General features: G+C 44.2%; 1 protein-coding gene and 1 long non-coding RNA gene across 18 annotated transcripts in view; one reads left to right on the forward strand and one right to left on the reverse strand.

The window, feature by feature from the left end:
* Positions 1-19,248, reverse strand: part of UNC13A (unc-13 homolog A) — a 701,496-nt gene that overhangs the window by 354,301 nt on the left and 327,947 nt on the right. For all 17 annotated transcript variants that reach the window (XM_056572580.1, XM_056572660.1, XM_056572589.1 and 14 more), the window contains one exon: positions 57-198. In XM_056572580.1, the coding sequence (XP_056428555.1) occupies positions 57-198 (142 nt within the window). The remainder of the gene's footprint in view (positions 1-56; positions 199-19,248) is intronic.
* The window catches only part of LOC130368687 (uncharacterized), a 107,568-nt gene continuing 104,814 nt past the window's right edge, over positions 16,495-19,248 (forward strand). Inside the window, exon 1 of the long non-coding RNA XR_008892536.1 lies at positions 16,495-16,652. This is a non-coding gene — a long non-coding RNA (uncharacterized LOC130368687). The remainder of the gene's footprint in view (positions 16,653-19,248) is intronic.

Consider the following 19,248-nt stretch of genomic DNA (forward strand, 5'->3'; position numbering starts at 1 on the left):
GAAAGGACAGTTTTTGTGATACAAATATACAACTTGGTTAATTCATACATACTTACAAATGAAAGTTCTCTTCCCATACAGGGTTAAGATTTCCATAGATGGTCTTTGTTCTTTTCTTTGTTTTTCCAACTTGTACTGTAACATATGGATCACTGGATCCTGTCTTATCCTTGGCCTGTAGACCCTGTGCACACACCACTGCAAAACATTAAATGATGGTACCTTTAACATGGGTAAAATTGGTAATCTTCTCAAAGATGTGATCTTTTCATCTTAAAAAAATAAAAATTTTGGTATGTGAAATTACAATTGTGAAATCGGTGATATCAGGTCACTCACTGATTATTAGAACGAAAGGGCACTTAAAGTCACAATGAGCCATGGCCATCATCTGCATCCTAATTTCCCTCCAGTACTGCGGGAGTATCAGGGGTCTGATGTAAAAATTGAAAACATTTTAATAAAATATTTTAAAGTTTGGGGGATTTTGTTAGACTTTATTAGCCATATTTTTTTTTTTTATCTCCTCTTAAGTTGCAGCAAGAATAATGCTACTATTAGCTTTTAAAGTACTAGTGATGTTTCTAGGTAAAGGGCATTTGATTCTGCTATTTAACCCCTTAAGGACCAAGCCCATTTTCACCTTAAAGGGGTATTCCAGGCCAAAACTGGCTCCGGAAAGTTAAACAGATTTGTAAATTACTTCTATTAAAAAATCTTAATCCTTCCAATAGTTATTAGCTTCTGAAGTTGAGTTGTTGTTTTCTGTCTAACTGCTCTCTGATGACTCACTTGTGCAGTTCCTATGGGGATATTCTCCCATCATGCACAGCTCCCGGGACGTGACATCATCATTGAGCAGTTAGACAGAAAACTTCAGAAGCTAATAACTATTGGAAGGATTAAGATTTTTTAATAGAAGTAATTTACAAATCTGTTTAACTTTCCGGCGCCAGTTGATATATATAAAAAAAAAAAAGGTTTTGCCTGGAATACCCCTTTAACCCCTTCATGACCCAGCCCATTTTCACCTTCAGGACCTGGGCATTTTTTGAAAATCTGACCACTTTCACTTTAAGCATTAATAACTCTGGAATGCTTTTAGTTATGATTCTGATTCCGAGATTGTTTTTTCGTGACATATTCTACTTTATGTTATTGGTAAAATTGAACTAATATTTGCATCCTTTCTTGGTAAAAAAATCTAAAAATTTCATGAAAATTTTGAAAATTTAGCATTTTTCTAACTTTGAAAGTCTCTGCTTTAAAGGAAAATGGATATTCCAAATAAATTACATATTGATTCACATATACAATATGTCTACTTTATGTTTGCATCAAAAAATTTACAAGTTTTTACTTTTGGAAGACACCAGAGGGCTTCAAAGTTCCGCAGCAATTTTCCAATTTTTCTCAAGATTTTCAAAATCGTACTTTTTCAGGGACCAGTTCAGGTTGGAAGTGGATTTTAAGGGTCTTCATATTAGAAATGCCCCATAAATGACCCCATTATAAAAACTGCACCCCCCAAAGTATTCAAAATGACATTCAGTAAGTGTTTTAACCCTTTAGGTGTTTCACAGGAATAGCAGCAAAGTGAAGGAGAAAATTCAAAATCTTCATTTTTTACACTCGCATGTTCTTGTAGCCCCAATTTTTGAATTTTTACAAGGGGTAAAAGGAGAGAAATCACCCTAAAATTTGTAAGCCAATTTCTCTGGAGTAAGGAAATAACTCATATGTGTATGTCAAGTGTTCAGCGGGCGCAGTAGAGGGCTCAGAAAAGAAGGAGCGACAATGGGATTTTGGAGAGAACGTTTTTCTGAAAGGGTTTTTGGGGGGAATGTCCCATTTAGGAAGCCCCTATGGTGCCAGAACAGTGGACCCCCCCACATGTGACCCCATTTTGGAAACTACACACCTCATGGAATTTAATAAGGGGTGCAGTGAGCATTTACACCCCACTGACGTTTGACAGATATTTGAAACAGTGGACTGTGCAAATGAAAAATTTTATTTTTCATTTTCACAGACCACTGTTCCAAAAATCTGTCATACGCCAGTGGGGTGTAAATTCTCACTGCACCCCTTATTACATTCCGTGAGGGTGTAGTTTCCAAAATGGGGTCACATATGGATATTTATTGTTTTGGGTTTGTCAGAACTGCTGTAACAATCAGCCACCCCTGTGCAAATCACCTCAAATGTACATGGCGCACTCTCCCTTCTGGGCCTTGTTGTGCGCCCCCAGAGCACTTTGCGCCCACATATGGGGTATCTCCGTACTCGGGAGAAATTGCATTACAAATTTAGAGGGTCTTTTTTCCCTTTTACCTCTTGTGAAAATGAAAAGTATAGGGCAACACCAGCATGTCAGTGTAAAAAAATTATTTTTTTACACTAAAATGCTGGTGTAGACCCCACCTTTTCATAAGGGGTTAAAGAAGAAAAAGCCCCCCAAAATTTGTAAGGCAATTTCTCCCGAGTACGGCGATACCCCATATGTGTCCCAAAACTGTTGCCCTGAAATACGACAAGGCTCCAAAGTGAGAGAGCGCCATGCGCATTTGAGGCCTAAATTAGGGATTTGCATAGGGGTGGACATAGCGGTATTCTATGCCAATGATTCCCAAACAGGGTGCCTCCAGCTGTTGCAAAACTCCCAGCATGCCTGGACAGTCAATGGCTGTTCGGCAATACTGGGAGTTGTTATTTTGCAACAGCTGGAGGCTCCGTTTTGGAAACAGTAGCGTACCAGACGTTTTTCATTCTTTTTGGGGAGGGGGGCTGTGTAGGGGTATGTGTATATGTAGTGTTTTTTACTTTTTATTTTAGGTTAGTGTTAGTGTAGTGTAGTGTTTTTAGGGTACAGTCACATGGGCAGAGGTTCACAGCAAGTTTGCCGCTGGAAGTTTGAGCTGTAGCGTAAAATTTGCGCCATCTCAAACTTGCAGCACTCACTGTAAACCTCCGCCCATGTGAGTGTACCCTGTACATTCACATTGGGGGGAGGGGGCAAACATCCAGCTGTTGCAAACTCCAAGCATGCCCTTTGGCTGTCCGTGCATGCTGGGAGTTGTAGTTTTGCAACAGCTGGAGGCACACTGGTTTGGAAACACTAAGTTAAGTAATAAACTTTCAAGTGTTTTGCAACCAAACTTAATGTTTCCAAACCAGTGTACATCCAGCTGTTGCAAAACTACAACTCCGAGCATGCATGGTCTGTCAGTGCATGCTGGGAGTTATAGTTTTGCAACAATTGAATTTGATTCATGTTTTTTCGTGACATTCTGCTTTAACGTAGTGGTACATTTTGGTCGATACTTGCATCATTTCTTGGTGAAAAATTCTAACATTTCATGAAAAAAATAACATTTTTGCATTTTTCTAACTAAAGCTCTCTGTTTGTAAGGAAAATAGACATACCAAATAAATTATATATTGATTCACAAATACAATATGTCTACTATATTTGCATCATAAAAATTGACATGCTTTTACTTTTGGAAGACATCAGAGAACTTCAAAGTATAGCAGCAATTTTCCAATTTTTCAGGGACCAGTTAAGTTTTGAAGGGGATTTGAAGGGCCTTCATATTAGAAATACCCCATATATTACCCCATTACAAAAACTGCACCCCTCAAAGTATTCAAAATGACATTCAGAGAGGTTGTTAACCCTTTAGGTGGTTCACAGGAATAGCAGCAAAGTGAAGGAGAAAATGTTATTGTAGACCCAGTTTTTGAATTTTTACAAGGAGTAAAAGGAGAAAATGCCACCCAAAATGTGTAACCCAATTTCTCTTGAGTAAGGAAATACCTCATATGTGAACGTAAAGTTCTCAGTGGGTGCACTACAGGGCTCAGAAGCGACAATGGGATTTTGGAGAGTGAATTTTTCTGAAACTACACCCCTCATAGCACGTAAAAAGGGGTACAGTGAGCCTTAACACCCCACAGGTGTTTGACGAGTTTTCGGTAAAGTCGGAAGTGTAAATGAAAAATAATTTTTTACACTAAAATGCACTTTCTCCCCAAAATTTACAATTTTTACAAGAGGTAATAAAAGAAAATTTGTAACCCCATCTCTTCTGAGTATGGAAATACCCCATGTTAGGATGTAAAATGCTCTGCAGGTGCACTACAAAGAGAAGGAGCCACATTTGGCTTTTTGAAAGCAAATTTAGCTGAAATGGTTTTTGGGGGGCATCTCGCATTTAGGAAGCCCCTATGGTGCCAGAACAGCAAAACTAAAAATAAAAAATAAAACACATGGCATACTATTTTGGAAACTACACCCCTCAAGGCATGTAACAAGGGATACATTGAGCCTCAACACCCCGCAGGTGTTTGACAACTTTCCGGTAAAGTGGGATGTGTAAATGAATTTTTTCACAAAAATGTTTTTTTTTCTATATTTACAATTTTTACAAGAGGTTATACGAGAAAAAGCCCCCCAAAATTTGCTACCCCATTTCTTCTGAGTATGGAAATATCCCATGTGTGGATGTTAGTGCTCTGTGGGCAAACTACAATGCTCAGAAGAGAAGGAGCGCCATTGGGCTTTTGGAGAGAGAATTTGTTTGGAATGGAAGTTGGGGGCCACGTGCATTTACAAAGCCACCAAGGTGCCAGAACAGTGTACCCCCCACTTGTGACCCTATTTCTGAAACTACACCCCTTACGGAATGAGGTGTACTGAGCATTTACACCCCACTGGCAGTTGACAGAATTTTGGAAGTGGGCTGTGTAAATGGAAAACTTTATTTTTCATTTTTATGGACCACTGTTCAAAAAACCTGTCAGACATCAGTGGGGTGTAAATGCTCACTGCACCCCTTGTTACATTCCGTGAGGGGTGTAGTTTCCAAATGGGGTCACGTGTGTGTGTGTGTGTGTGGGGGGGGTCCACTGTTCTGGCACCATGGGGGCTTTGTAAATGCACATGGCCTTCAATTCCAGACATATTCTCTCTCCAAAAGCCCAATGGCGCTCCTTCTCTTCTGAGCATTGTAGTACACCGCGGAGCACTTAACGTCCACACATGGGGTATTTATATACAAATGTTGGGAGGCTTTTTTCCTGTTTCCTAAATCCTAAATTTGGGATAACACCAGTATTTTGGTGAAAAAAATACAAATTTTTCATTTTCTAATTTAACGAAAATTCTTCAAACACCTGTGGGGTGTTAAGGCTCACTATACCCCTTATTACATTCCGTGTGGGGTGTAGTTTTTCTGTGTTTATGTCATAACTGCTGTAATGATCAGCCTACCGTCAAATGTACATGGCCCTCACTCCTGAGCCTTGTTGTGCACCCGCAGAGCATTTTACGTCCACATATGGGAGATTTCCGTTCTCAGGAGAAATTGTGTTACAAATTTTGGGGGTCTTTTTTTCCCTTTTACCTCTTATGAAAATGAAAAGTATGGGGCAACACCAGCATGTTACTGTAAATATTTTTATTTTTTTTACAATAACATGCTGGAGTAGACCCCAACTTAACTTTTCATAAGAGGTAAAAGGAGGAATTACCCCATATGAGGCACTAAACTGTTGCCTTAAAATACGTCAGGGCTCCGTTTTTCATTTTCATTGGGGGGAGGGCTTAACTGTGTAGGGGTATATGTAGTGTTTTACCCTTTACTATGTCTTAGTGTAGTGTAGTGTTTTTAGGGTACATTCTCACATCCGGGGTTTTCAGCGAGCTTCCCGCTGGGAGTTCGAGCTGCAGCGGCAAATTTGCTGCATCTCAAACTTGCAGCAAGAAACTCACCCATGTGAATGTACCATGTATAGGGGGGGGGACCTCAAGCTGTTGCAAAACTACAACTCCCAACATGCTCTTTGACTGCATGGCGTGCATGCTGGGGGTTGTAGTTATGCAACAGCTGGAGGCACACTGGTTGCAAAACACAGAGTTTGTTCCTTAACTCAGTGATTCGCAACCAGTGTGCCTCCAGCTGTTGCAAAACTACAACTCCAAGCATGTACGGTCTGTCAGTGTATGCTGGAAGTAGTAGTTTGCAACAGCTGGAGGTACACTTGTTGCGAAACACTGAGTTAGGTAACAAAAAAAAGCTACAACTCCCAGTATGCACAACAGTCGAAGGGCATGCTGGGACTTGTAGTTATGCAACAGCTGGAAGCATGCTACAAAGGCTCCCAGCATGCCCTTTGGCTGCCCATGCACGCTGGGGGTTGTAGTTAAAGGGGTACTCCGGTGAAAACCTTTTTTCTTTTAAATCAACTGGCTCCGGAAAGTTAAACAGATTTGTAAATTACTTCTATTAAAAAATCTTAATCCTTCCTGTACTTATTAGCTGCTGAATACTACAGAGGAATTTCTTTTCTTTTTGGAATGCTCTCTGATGACATTACGAGCACAGTGCTCTCTGCTGACGTTATTATAATAATAAGTCTTTATTTATTTATTTATTTATTGTTGTCCTTAGTGGGATTTGAACCCAAGGCCCCAGTGCTAACCACTAAGCCACCATGCTGCCCTTAGCATACATCTGCTATGCACGGTTGCTAAAATGGACAGAGATGTCAGCAGAGAGCACTGTGCTCGTGATGTCATCAGTGTTCCAAAAATAAAGGAATTTCCTCTGTAGCATTCAGCAGCTAATAAGTAGTGGAAGGATTAAGATTTTTTAATAGAAGTAATTTACAAATATGTTTAACTTTCTGGCACCAGTTTATTTAAAAGAAAAAAGGTTTCCACCGGAGTATCCCTTTAGCAACAGCTGGAGGCACACTGGCTGGTTGCAAAACACAGGGTTTGTTACTTAACTCAATGTTTCGCAACCAGTGTGCCTCCAGCTGTTGCAAAAATACAACTCCCAGCATGTATGGTCTGTCAGTGGTTAGGATACTACTAACACTTCCAGCATGCCCTTTGGCTGCCCATGCATGCTGGGAGTTGTAGTTTGTAACAGCTGGAGGTGCACTGGTTGCGAAACACTGAGTTAGGTAACAAAATCAGTGTTTCGCAACCAGTGTGCCTTCAGCTGTTGCAAAACTACAACTCTCCCCACGCACTTACAGCCGAAGGGCATGCTGGGACTTGTAGTTATGCAACAGCTGGAGCAAACTACTGCAACTCCCAGCATGCCCTTTGGTATTTTGTGCATGATGGGGGTTGTAGTTATGCAATTGCTGGAGGCAATTTTTTCATCGAAAAAAATGTGCCTCCAGCTGTTGCATAACTACAACCCCCAGCATGCACAAACTACCAAAGGGCATGCTGGGAGTTGTATTTGTGCCTTCTGCTGTTTTGCATAACAACAACTTCAAGCATGCCCTTTTGTGCATGCTGGGAGTTGTTGCTAGGCAACAGCAGAAGGCACGGCCTTACCTCCTGCTGCTGCGCTTGTCCTTCTGCCCATCCTCCTGCCCACCTACCATCGCTTGGCTCCTGGGGCCCCAATCCTGCTGCCGATGCCAGGGATCGGGGGCTCCAGATCCAAGTGAGGACTCTCGGCACCCGCTTTCACCCTCCCGAGTAGCGGAGGAGTGGGTGCCATTAAGGACACTCCCACAGCAGGCGTCCTGATCGTGAGGTGGCATCAGTGCCACCTCACTCCTGCTGCTAAAGGGTGAATGGTGCAGTGTCGGACAGCACCTATCACCCTTTTTTTTTTTTGGGTCACCGGGGACCCAATTGACCTGGATTCGCCGCAAATTGACGATATGGGGGGGTTGTTGGGTGCCAGAATTCACACAGGCGTAACTGTGTCCTTAACTACCAGGATGTCAGGGCGTACCCGTATGCCCTATGTCCTTATGGAGTAAAATTCCTTCATTTTAGTCAGTCTGTCTCTATGTGTTGCATTATTAGAGATCTTTTTGTGAAAAATTTGCTCTGTAATAACACATTTTTCCTCTCTTTTAGATGTCCTCTCCGAGGTCTGGCGATCTTGTCTAGGATGGCCATAAGGTTACAGCCAAGCGTAGACACCTAATATGCTGAAAGTGTAATGCTTTGCTCCTAGACGGATAGTAATACAATAGGTGTCAGAGCCAAACATTCCTCTGTGAGTCAGAGGAAACAGACACATCTACCCAGGTCTTCCAATGACTTTAAGATCCATTTGGTCAAGAGACCATGATATTGATCCCAGGGAAGCTTCTGAATCAACCTCTAGGGGGCATAGGGCCTTCAAAGAGTCGCTATTTGACATCATGCGTAATGAATGGAAGCACCCTGTGAGAAGGGTCTATTTTATAAAAGAAAGAAAAAAAGAACAAAAAACAAAAAAAAGGACACGCGCCCCTAGTGAAGTACAGTTTGACAGTATTATTCCAGATAAAATATAAGAATCCCACTCACCATGTTGTGTTGCGCTGAGAGCACAACACCTCTTATCGCATGTAGAGTGGTAATCAATGGTCCTGCAGCTCGCTATCCTCCCGGTCACTGGGATCAGTCATCGGTAATAAGGTTTGGATAAAGGTAAAAAACTGGATATTTCACTGCAGCGCTGGACCAAAAAGGCGAAGGGAGACCAAGCTCTTGGTGATGAACAAACTGGCATTTATTATATCACATACAACGCGTTTCAAGCCCGTAATGGGCCCTTCCTCAGGACAAGGTGCTGTCACCTTGTCCTGAGGAAGGGCCCATTACGGGCTTGAAACGCGTTGTATGTGCTATAATAAATGCCAGTTTGTTCATCACCCAGAGCTTGGTCTCCCTTCGCCTTTTTGGTCCAGCGCCGCAGAGAAATATCCAGTTTTTCACCTTTATGCATATTTTATAAAAGAGGTTTAAGACCCTTTATCTGTGGTGTCCCAGTACAGGACCTTGTCCTGTACCTGTCTAAAGTCCCCTCAGCTAGAGTCCCTCCATTCCACAGGGCTCTCCTGCAGGGCATGCCCCTTGGTCGCCTCATATAAATGTATTCCTGTATAGTGTACAATGTGTGTATAGAGGTTGTACAAATGTATAGGACCTACCTAGGTCATGTGATATACTATAATGGTTGTTCAGATATTTAGGACCTTCCTGGGTCAGGTGATTATGTCATGTGATGTACCCAGAGTTCTCTGGGTTCAGGACCTACAGGTTTTGCAGCCAATGGGATTAGTCCAGCCCCCTTGTTATAAAAGGGGCTATAGCCACTAAATTTGCTCTCTTATCTCCTGGATCCAAAGCAAGCACATTCAGCATATCTTCATTCATCTCAACTAGGCCAAAGCCTAAAGAACCAGCAGCCACTAAAACCTGGAGTTATAAAGCTCAACCTACAAATCATGTTACTATTAAACTCAAATCTTATAATTAGTAGGAAGGATTTCTTGCCCGGACCAAACCGGAAGCCCTCCGGGTGCAGCAAAATTCAAAAGCTCAGGCAGCTGCGCCCGCATCACTACAGTGCACCTCCGCTGCAGAGACCCTGCAGACATCGGGACAAGGGTCCGGACAGCACAGCGGCCAGTAAAAACCCCAAAAGCAAGCCGCACAGATTGCTGCAGCACGCTGTGATCCATCCTAAAGGGCCAGCGTACCCTAATTGCCCGCAGCGTTAGCGCACTCAAGCTTCAAGACAGCGCACTCAAGCTTCAAGACAGCGCACTCAAACTTCTCTTGTTAGGGCCAGCGTATCCAATCAAGTCTACAAGATGTCAGCACCTAGACCACCACCACCGGACCCGCAGGATGGTGGTGCTCCTGCAACCCCGCCAGAGGGGTCACCACAGTCTGTAAGGAGAATGTTGCCCTCTTCACCTCCAGTTCAACGTTACAACCTAGGAGCTCCTTTAGCCGTACCTGTCTTCTTGGGGAATCCACTGCTCCCTACCTATAATGGGGATCCTTTCACCCTGCGAGACTTCAAGGAGAAGATACAGACTCTCTTTGTTTTCTATTCTTTTCCCCTTAACCAACAAGTGCAATTACTCACGGGACAGCTACAGGGATCTGCATTGGAAGAGGTCCGCACCTGGCCAGCTGTTGACAAGGCCACAGTGGAGCAGATTTTTGAGGGCCTATACCAAGTGTTCGAGTCTCAATCCCCATTTGAGGTACGTCTACGCCTGTACGAGAGATGTCAGAAGCCAGGTGAGACCCTGCGGGCCAATGCTGTAGGGTTGCAAAATGCATTAAAAAATGTAGAGAAGTTAGATGGCATTACGCCCGAGCAGGGCAACAAGGTGCTCATGGACAGATTCATAGACGGGGCACAGAATAAATGGGACAAGGCCCAACTTAGAATGCTGGAAGTGCAGAACCCTCACATATCTTTCCCTGCCTTTAAGAGATTGGCCATAAAAGTTATTGAGTCAGGGTCAGAGGCAGAAGAAGTTAGTGCCCCCTCCACTGAAACGATAGGAGTCTCTGCCAGGCCAGCATAACCCTCACCGCCTGATCTTGCATCCATACCTGCCCCTACAAGTTCAGTGCCCGCGGACTTCCAGAGTGTAGGACAGGACATTGATCAGCTAACTAAGGCCGTTAAAGAAATAGCGAGCAGGTCTAGTCCACCTAGTCAAGAGACACTTCCACCCAGAAAACCTGCTCCCCGTCCTGCCAATCCACCTAATTTCCCCCCTTTGAGGCCTCCAGGAACTCAGAGACCCTTCTGCAATCATTGAAATAAAGCCAGACATTAGAAAAGTCAGTGTTGGGATTTAAACAGGAATCCCCTGATGTCGAGGACCGCCCCTCAGGAGCATCATCACTAGGTCCAGATACAACAACAAGTCAGGACTGTCCCTGTACGTTGCCCCCTTCCCTTATGTGAAGGTTATTTTGGAGGAGGTGCAGTTAGAGGCCCTCATTGATACGGGTTCCCAGGTATCCACTATTCCTAAAGATGTGTTTTATAGATATTGGGGGGGCCTGAATTATTGTGTGAAGCAGATGATGTGGACTTTAAAGTGATGGCAGGGAACGGGAAACCAGTATATAAATATAACCAAATATAACCATTTATGGTCTTCCATATGAACAAGGGAAACTTTTTTGTTCAGAACTTGACAAGAAAAAGGGCAAATGTCTTTCCCAGCTATATTTCAGGGGTAGAGGTAGACAGACAGTTCAGGGGGTCCATATCTCATTCTAGATCTCACAGAGGTCAGGGGTACCATTTTAGAACAGCTTCTCGCACTCATGACACCCAAGGAAAAGAGGTCAACCCTTTATTCACCCTGTAGAACACCAACATTCCCCTGGCTTGGCTATTCCAGTAGGCAGTTTCCTCCGACGTCTGATAAAAAACTGGGAGGAGATAATCCTGATAACCCTGACCAGTGGGTCCTGACCAGTGGGTTAAGCTATGAAGCTTATCCCGTATCCAAGATTATCAAAACAGTCCCTGGAAGAGGTCTCCAAAGAAGAAGATATGGGATTTATTCTCCAGTGTTTCTTGTACCAAAGCCAAATGGGGATTGGAGGTTGATAATAGACCTTCAATACCTGAACAACTTCATAACAAAGAAAAGTTTCAGAATGGAGACTATTCGTTCAGTTACGATTGTTCTGCAGCTAGGGGATTTTTTGTACACTATAGACCTAAAAGAAGTATATTTTTATATTTCTATGCATCCGGAACACAAAAGAAACCTAAGAATTACTGTCTCCCTTAGGAGCACTGTCAAACATTTTCAGTTTGCTGTCCTGCCCTTTGGAATCTCTTTCCCCCACACCTTCACAAAGGTGGTGATTGCGGTAGTGGTAGCCCTCAGTTTGAGTGGTTAGAAATGACACCTTACCTAGATGACTGGTTGTTAAAAGCTGTGTCTTTAGACATCCTGCAGAACAATAATTATTGGGCTCCCCCTTTGCTCCAGCATTTAGGCTGGAAAATAAATTGGGAATAATATTGTATTCCAGCAACAACCAGGACATTTCTGTGATTCATAATAAATTCTTCCCAAATGACTCTCTCATTCTCTGGAAAGAAGAAATTGAGTCGTCAGAGGCACAATTTACTGATGACACCTTATGCCAGTGATGGCGAACCTATGGCACGCGTGCAACAGGTGGCACGCTGAGCCCCCTCTGTGGGCACGCGGCCATAGTGGCACGCGGCCATAGTTCGCCATCTGACCAAATCTGGCAATTACTTGGTTAACCGGTCACCGGCTCATGCAGCAGCTCGGCCAGGCTTCCCAGGATGGCTATGCCCGGCATCACGCGGCGGCGGCTCGGCACCGCATTTCACTTTCACAGCCCTGCGGTGGATGCCGGCTCCCGTACAGTGCGCCGGTGTGAGGTGACAGGAAGTCACTTCCTCCCAGCGCTCTATGGTAAAGCAGGAGCTGCGTGGGAGGAAGTAACAGAGTGCAGGCCAGGTACCTGAAATGGGGAGGGAGAATTAAGATTATTCCACCCCATTTCATATTCGAATATTTAATAATGACAAGGAGAGGATTAGATGTATGAAGGGAATGGGCTGTATGAGGGGGGGACAGGGACTGTATGAGGGGGACAGGGGCTGTATGAGGGGGGGCATAGGCTGTATGAGGGGGGACAGGGGCTGTATTATGGGGGACAGAGGCTGTATGAGGGGGAACATGGGCTGTATGAGGGGGGGACAGGGAGTGTATTAGGGGGGGACAGGGCCTGTATGAGGGGGAACATAGGCTGTATGAGGGGGAACATAGGCTTTATGAGGGGGGACATAGGCTGTATGAGGGGGGACAGGGGCTGTATGAGGGGGGACAGGGGCTGTATGAGGGTGAAAATGGGCTGTATGAGGGGGAAAATGGGCTGTATGAGGGGGACAGGGGCTGTATGAGGGGGAACAGGGGCTGTATGAGGGGGAACATGGGCTGTATGAGGGGGGACAGGGGCTGTATGAGGGGGAACATGGGTTGTATGAGGGGGGACAGGGGCTGTATGAGGGGGGACAGGGGCTGTATGAGGGGGGACAGGGGCTGTATGATGGGGGACAAAGGCTGTATGAGGGGGGAACATAGGCTGTATGAGGGAGAACATAGGCTGTATGAGGGGGAACATGGGTTGTATGAGGGGGGACAGGGGCTGTATGAGGGGGGACAGGGGCTGTATGAGGGGGAACATACACTGTAGGAGGAGGAACATGGGCTGTATGAGGGGGGACAGGGAGTGTATGAGGGGGGACAGGGGCTGTATGAGGGGGAACATACACTGTAGGAGGAGGAACATGGGCTGTATGAGGGGGGACAGGGAGTGTATGAGGGGGAACAGAGGCTGTATGAGGGGGAACATGGGCTGTATGAGGGGGGACAGGGGCTGTATGAGGGGGGACAGGGGCTGTATGAGGGGGAACATACACTGTAGGAGGAGGAACATGGGCTGTATGAGGGGGGACAGGGAGTGTATGAGGGGGACAGGGGCTGTATGAGGGGGAACATAGGCTGTATGAGGGGGGACAGGGGCTGTATGAGGGGGGACAGGGGCTGTATGATGGGGGAAAGAGGCTGTATGAGGGGGAACATAGGCTGTATGAGGGGGGACATAGGCTGTATGAGGGGGACAGGGGCTGTATGAGTGGGGACAGGGGCTGTATGAGGGGGAACATAGGCTGTATGAGGGGGGACAGTGGCTGTATGAGAGGGGGACAGGGGCTGTATGAGAGGGGGACAGAGGCTGTATGAGAGGGGGACAGGGGCAGTAAGAGAGGGGAACATGGGCTACATGAATTTCATATAGCAGTACCCCTCATATAGCTGGTGCCCCTCCTATAGTGTATATTCCCCATCATATGACTGTGTCCTCCCCCTCCTTCTCCAAAGGTAAGAAGAAGAGAGCAGGAGGGGGGGGGGGGGGATAACTGTTAAAAATAAATAAATGAGCATTTCTAAATTTATTAAAAATAAATAACCTGCAGCACCCCTAACCCCCCCCCCCCCCCCAACACACACACATAACCCCTACCCCCCACACACACAGCACCCCATCCCCCCACACACCTACATAAACACAGCAGACCCCCACACAGCACCCCTCAAACACACAGCACAGTTGTTGTGTTCTTCTTTGAAAACAAAAGATGTTAATTAGTTATGGACACTGTATGAGTTGTTTTTTCTAAACTTAAACCTCAGTATTCTGATTTATATTGCTGTGCTGGCACTTTGAGGGGAAAAAAGTGTGCATTACGGTTTGGGCACTCGGGCTCAAAAAGGTTCGCCATCTCTTGCCTTATGCTGTTTCCATCAGAACCCTAATGAAGATGGGACATGGGCCATGTGTCAGCAACTGCAGAGGCAGCCCCTTGGGCCCTGTGACGCTTGTGCCCCATTTAGTTGGAAGATTTGGGCATGTGAAACAGCAACTCCAGCCCATCTGGAGGAAGTTCCAGTACAGGGTACCTGGACCCCTCCAGGAAAGCCTTATTTTGTCAAATCTAAGAGAACTAAAAAGTGGTTCAGTTGGCGCTCCCACATTTCGTGCCTTTAGTCTGTGGCAGAGCAGTGAGAATATGCTCGGACAATATGACAACAGTGTTGTATATAAAAAGACAGTGAGAAACAAGATCTCAACCTTTACTCCAAGCAATGGAATTGATCTGTTAATAGACAAAAAAGAACCTCCCTCATCTAGCTGCAGTTTATGTCCGAACCCTCAATGTGTTATCAGAACGCCTGTGTCAGGGGACTAGTACTTGAATGTACAAATCTTCCATCAAATATTGCAGTGGTGGGGCATGCCAGAAACAGATCTTATTGCAACAAGGTTCGACACTTTATCTATCTACAGGATGTGTATATATATATATATATATATATATATATATATATACATATACACACTCTCTAGGTATGCCGTATATTGATTTGTGGGCCGGTATCATTTATATATATAAGGCCACTTTCGAGCTTACCACAATCCTTAAGCTATACTGACCAATATATTCCCTCTTTTATGGTTATATTTAATTATCCAGCCTGATGGTATTATCACTCTTTTAAATCATGTTTTAAGTAGTCTTTCCTGCATGACAATATGCGTTCCCCAATAAATGGCACGCATACATCACATCCTGCAGAATATCGACCCTCCATACTTTAACACATGTGTTTCTATTTGCGTTCCACCCCAGGAGTTCCTGACGCGCATACGTCACTTCCGGGGAACTGTATTTGGAACGCATGCTAACATCCGGCAGAGATTACATTTTGTGCGCGTGCGCCATGCCTAATGGTACGCACGTAATGTCCGGTGATAACTCGCTGACATGATCTTCAGCGCATGCATGATATACACTTCCGGACTCCGTTCGGATGGTGTCCCACATGGCATCAACATTAGAGCGATAGGTTTACTGGACAGAATATGTGTTTTTCATCAGGATTCTGGGAAGATACCGGTGTGTGACTTATAATTAATCCCTCCCCCATCTATCTATAAAAAGATATTTACTGCTCCCAGTGTTATGGAAGCACGGCATCTATGTGCACCTCAGCTATGGAGAGTTCTCATTGTAGCATCTATTTCATCAGCTTCTCACATAGCTTCTAACTTATCTATTTTTCTCCCTCCTGAGGAACCCCAAAACATTGAAAATGGGGGGAAAAGTGTAGAGGAAGTTTATGGTTTTACCTTTTGTTAGTATCATTATTGTTTTTGAGCACATTATTGCACTGTATTTTATCTTTAGTCTGTGAGTGGTGATGCATCATCATTAGGGACAATTTCTATTATCGGATAGGGTGATATAGGGTCATATAGCGGACAGTCAACGCTTGAAGTGGGGGCTCATCCTTCACTGTGAGGCAGGGCCAGTACAGGACTGTGACTATAGGGACAGTATTATTATTGTGTGGTTTATATTTTTATACCATCATTCCAACAGAGGCCACCTCAATAACCTCCTCAAGCTGACCAGTCTATCCTGCTGCACTTGACGTATAACTGTAAGTGTTATTATCTACTTTTGCTGTACCTATTGCATATTGTTACACTGGCTCTGTTACATTTGTGCAGACTATAGAGCTTTTTGTACATCACCTGGTTGATATTAATAGGGATATATATATCTATGACTAGGTTTTGGCCGGTCATAACTATATCCCTATTCTGACATATATATTAGGATATATTATTGTGAACTGATGCACACCCAAAAGACTTGATTGGTTTCATGGGTTATAAATTATAGTAATATGACTCTAATAAAAGCTAAATTTTAAAGGGGTATTGCGCTACACACTTAGTTACACGTTAAGGTTCGACACCAAGTTAGAAAAATTCTGTTCCTTATGCTGGGAAAGCAACCATTGGCCGATAGAAACACTTGCGGTGACCCAGTACAGAAATCATGTGCTCTTCTGTACTTCTGCCCATCCTGTGTGGCCGATGCTGCTCAATGTCCATCATGGGTCCCCTCTCCTCAGAACTCTCTATATTACTCATAAGAGTTAATATATTGTTTTACTATGGACTGTTGCCTTAAGAGATTTATTGTTGCTAAGGACCTTTGTTGTCAGGGGAGTATGCAAGGTGAACAGGTGACGTATCTGGTCAATGGGATCTCTCTATATTGTCCCCTTATATACTGTAGCTGGAGTTCAAAGTTCAGTGTAGAGCTGAGGCACAGTGAAGTGAGGACCTGAGGAGTTTGTCTGGTGTTCCTGAAGGAGGCCTGAGGCCTAGTCCAGCAACCACGCAACTACTACAAGTTAACCACTGCACCGTGGGTGAAAGTCAAAGCCTTACGGTAGGAACTAAACATATTGGGGATTCTTCTGAAGTCCAGTCCAAGTAGTCAGTCAAGTCAGTTTGTCAAGTGCTAAATTCAAGCGTGGCTGTATCAGTCAATATAATTGCAACTACAAGTCCCAGCAAGCCGATAAGCTTCCCTAACTTCACCCTGCATTTCCTTAGCTCCAATCTGAGCTGTATGGACTTAAACACATGGTCTACCTCAGTAAAGCATACCAGTTAACCGTAACTTGGCATCAGAGGGATTATTTGCCCAATACCTGGCACAGGTGAAGCTGGTCTACCTCGGGTGGTGTATAGGTCAACCACGCCCAGGCGTCATGAAGAGGTTAATACATACATTACTCTGTCCGAAACCACACACTGTCAATACCATGGAGGTTCAGGCTGGCCTACATATTTCCTCCAGTTTTCATGATATTAAAAGGTATTGATGAAACTCAGGCAAGACCAGGCTCTTGTGATCACCAAAATACTGTTCTGGGCAAGAGGTCCTGGTTTTTAGAAGGCGAGGAGGAAAATGCAAAAATAAAATTGAATGTCCTTATGACCAAATGGGCTGTGTCCTTAAGGGGATAAACAAAGTCTTGTATAGTACAGTCTAATAGGTTCATTTCAATACCTTATCATTTTCCTGACTTAAGGAGGTACTCCGGTGGAAAAACTGGCTGCAGAAAGTTAAACAGATTCGTAAATTACTTCTATTTAAAAAATCTTAATCCTTTCAGTATTTATCAGCTGCTGTATACTCCACAGGAAGTAGAATTTCTTTATGGAATTATTTTCTGTCTGACCATAATGCTCTCTGCTGACACTCTTTTTTATTATAAAAGTACAAAACACAAAACACAAAACAAGTTCATTTCACTGTAACAAAATTAACAAAACTGAACATAAAAACAAACTATCCGTCTCAAAATAATAACTTAAACCTTCCTAACCGGCCAGCCCAGATAAACCAAAAATAAATGAATAAATAAATCATTATCTACTATAGTCCAACACACACACAGACACACATACCTAATGAACATAAATAAAAGCTTTCCTCGCTTGGATCAAAAACTAAAAATATCCAAACTAGGAAACATAACCACACTCCCCCCCGCCCCCCCCCCCCCCCTAAAAACAAAAATATGGCTAGCTGTAACAAAAATAATCCAACTTGGATAACAAAATACATATATATATACCCACAAACAAAAACTAATCCACACTGGGACACAAACATAAATATAGTGTACTCTTAACACTATACTATAATAACTGAAAACTGGTCCGACTGCCTTTCTCTCAAAATAATTATGACATTATATAAATAATTAAAAAAAAAATTATAATAAATTTCAATAAAAATTTTTTTCCCCCTCTTTCCTTATACATAAAACCATACAGAATACATAGGCGTGCGCAGCCTATTGCATTAGGGTGTGCACCCTAAAGCACAAACTCACGTCGCGCGCGTGCATATATGTATATATACGCACACATACACACAGTTAGTATAGTTCCCCCACATTAGGTGCAGTATAGTCCCCCACATTAGGTGCAGTATAAGTCCCGCCACATTAGGTGCAGTATAGTTCCCCCACATTAGGTTGGCAGAATAAGTCCCCGCACATTAGGTTGGCAGTACAGTTCCCCCACATTAGGTTGGCAGTACAGTTCCCCCACATTAGGTAAGCAGTACAGTTTACCCACATTAGGTTGGCAGTACAGTTCCCCCACATTAGGTTGGCAGTACAGTTCCCCCACATTAGGTTGGCAGTACAGTTCCCCCACATTAGGTGCAGTACAGTTCCCCCGCATTAGGTGCAGTACAGTTCCCCCACATTAGGTTGGCAGTACAGTTCCCCCACATTAGGTTGGCAGTACAGTTCCCCCACATTAGGTTGGCAGTACAGTTCCCCCACATTAGGTGCAGTTCAGTTCCCCCACATTAGGTGCCACCTAATGTGGGGGAACTGTACTGCACCTAATGTGGGGGAACTGTACTGCACCTAATGTGGGGGAACTGTACTGCACCTAATGTGGGGGAACTGTACTGCACCTAATGTGGGGGAACTGTACTGCACCTAATGTGGGGGAACTGTACTACACCTAATGAAGGGGAACTGTACTGCACCTAATGCGGGGGAACTGTACTGCACCTAATGCGGGGGAACTGTACTGCACCTAATGTGGGGGAACTGTACTGCACCAGTACAGTTCCCCTACATTAAGTGCAGTACAGTTCCCCCACATTAGGTGTAGTACAGTTCCCCACATTATGTGCAGTACAGTTCCCCTACAATAGGTGCAGTACAGTTCCCCTACATTAGGTGCAGTATAGTTCCCCCACATTAGGTGTAGTATAGTTTCCCCACATTAGGTGCAGTATAGTTTCCCCACATTAGGTGCAGTACAGTCCCCCCACATTAGGTGCAGTACAGTCCCCCCACATTAGGTGCAGTACAGTTCCCCCACATTAGGTGCAGTACAGTTTCCCCACATTAGGTGCAGTATAGTTCCCCTACATTAGGTGCAGTATAGTTCCCCCACATTAGGTGCAGTATAGTTCCCCCACATTAGGTGCAGTATAGTTCTCCCAC

This window comes from Hyla sarda, chromosome 1 (assembly GCF_029499605.1).
Source record: "Hyla sarda isolate aHylSar1 chromosome 1, aHylSar1.hap1, whole genome shotgun sequence".
NCBI lineage: Eukaryota > Metazoa > Chordata > Amphibia > Anura > Hylidae > Hyla > Hyla sarda.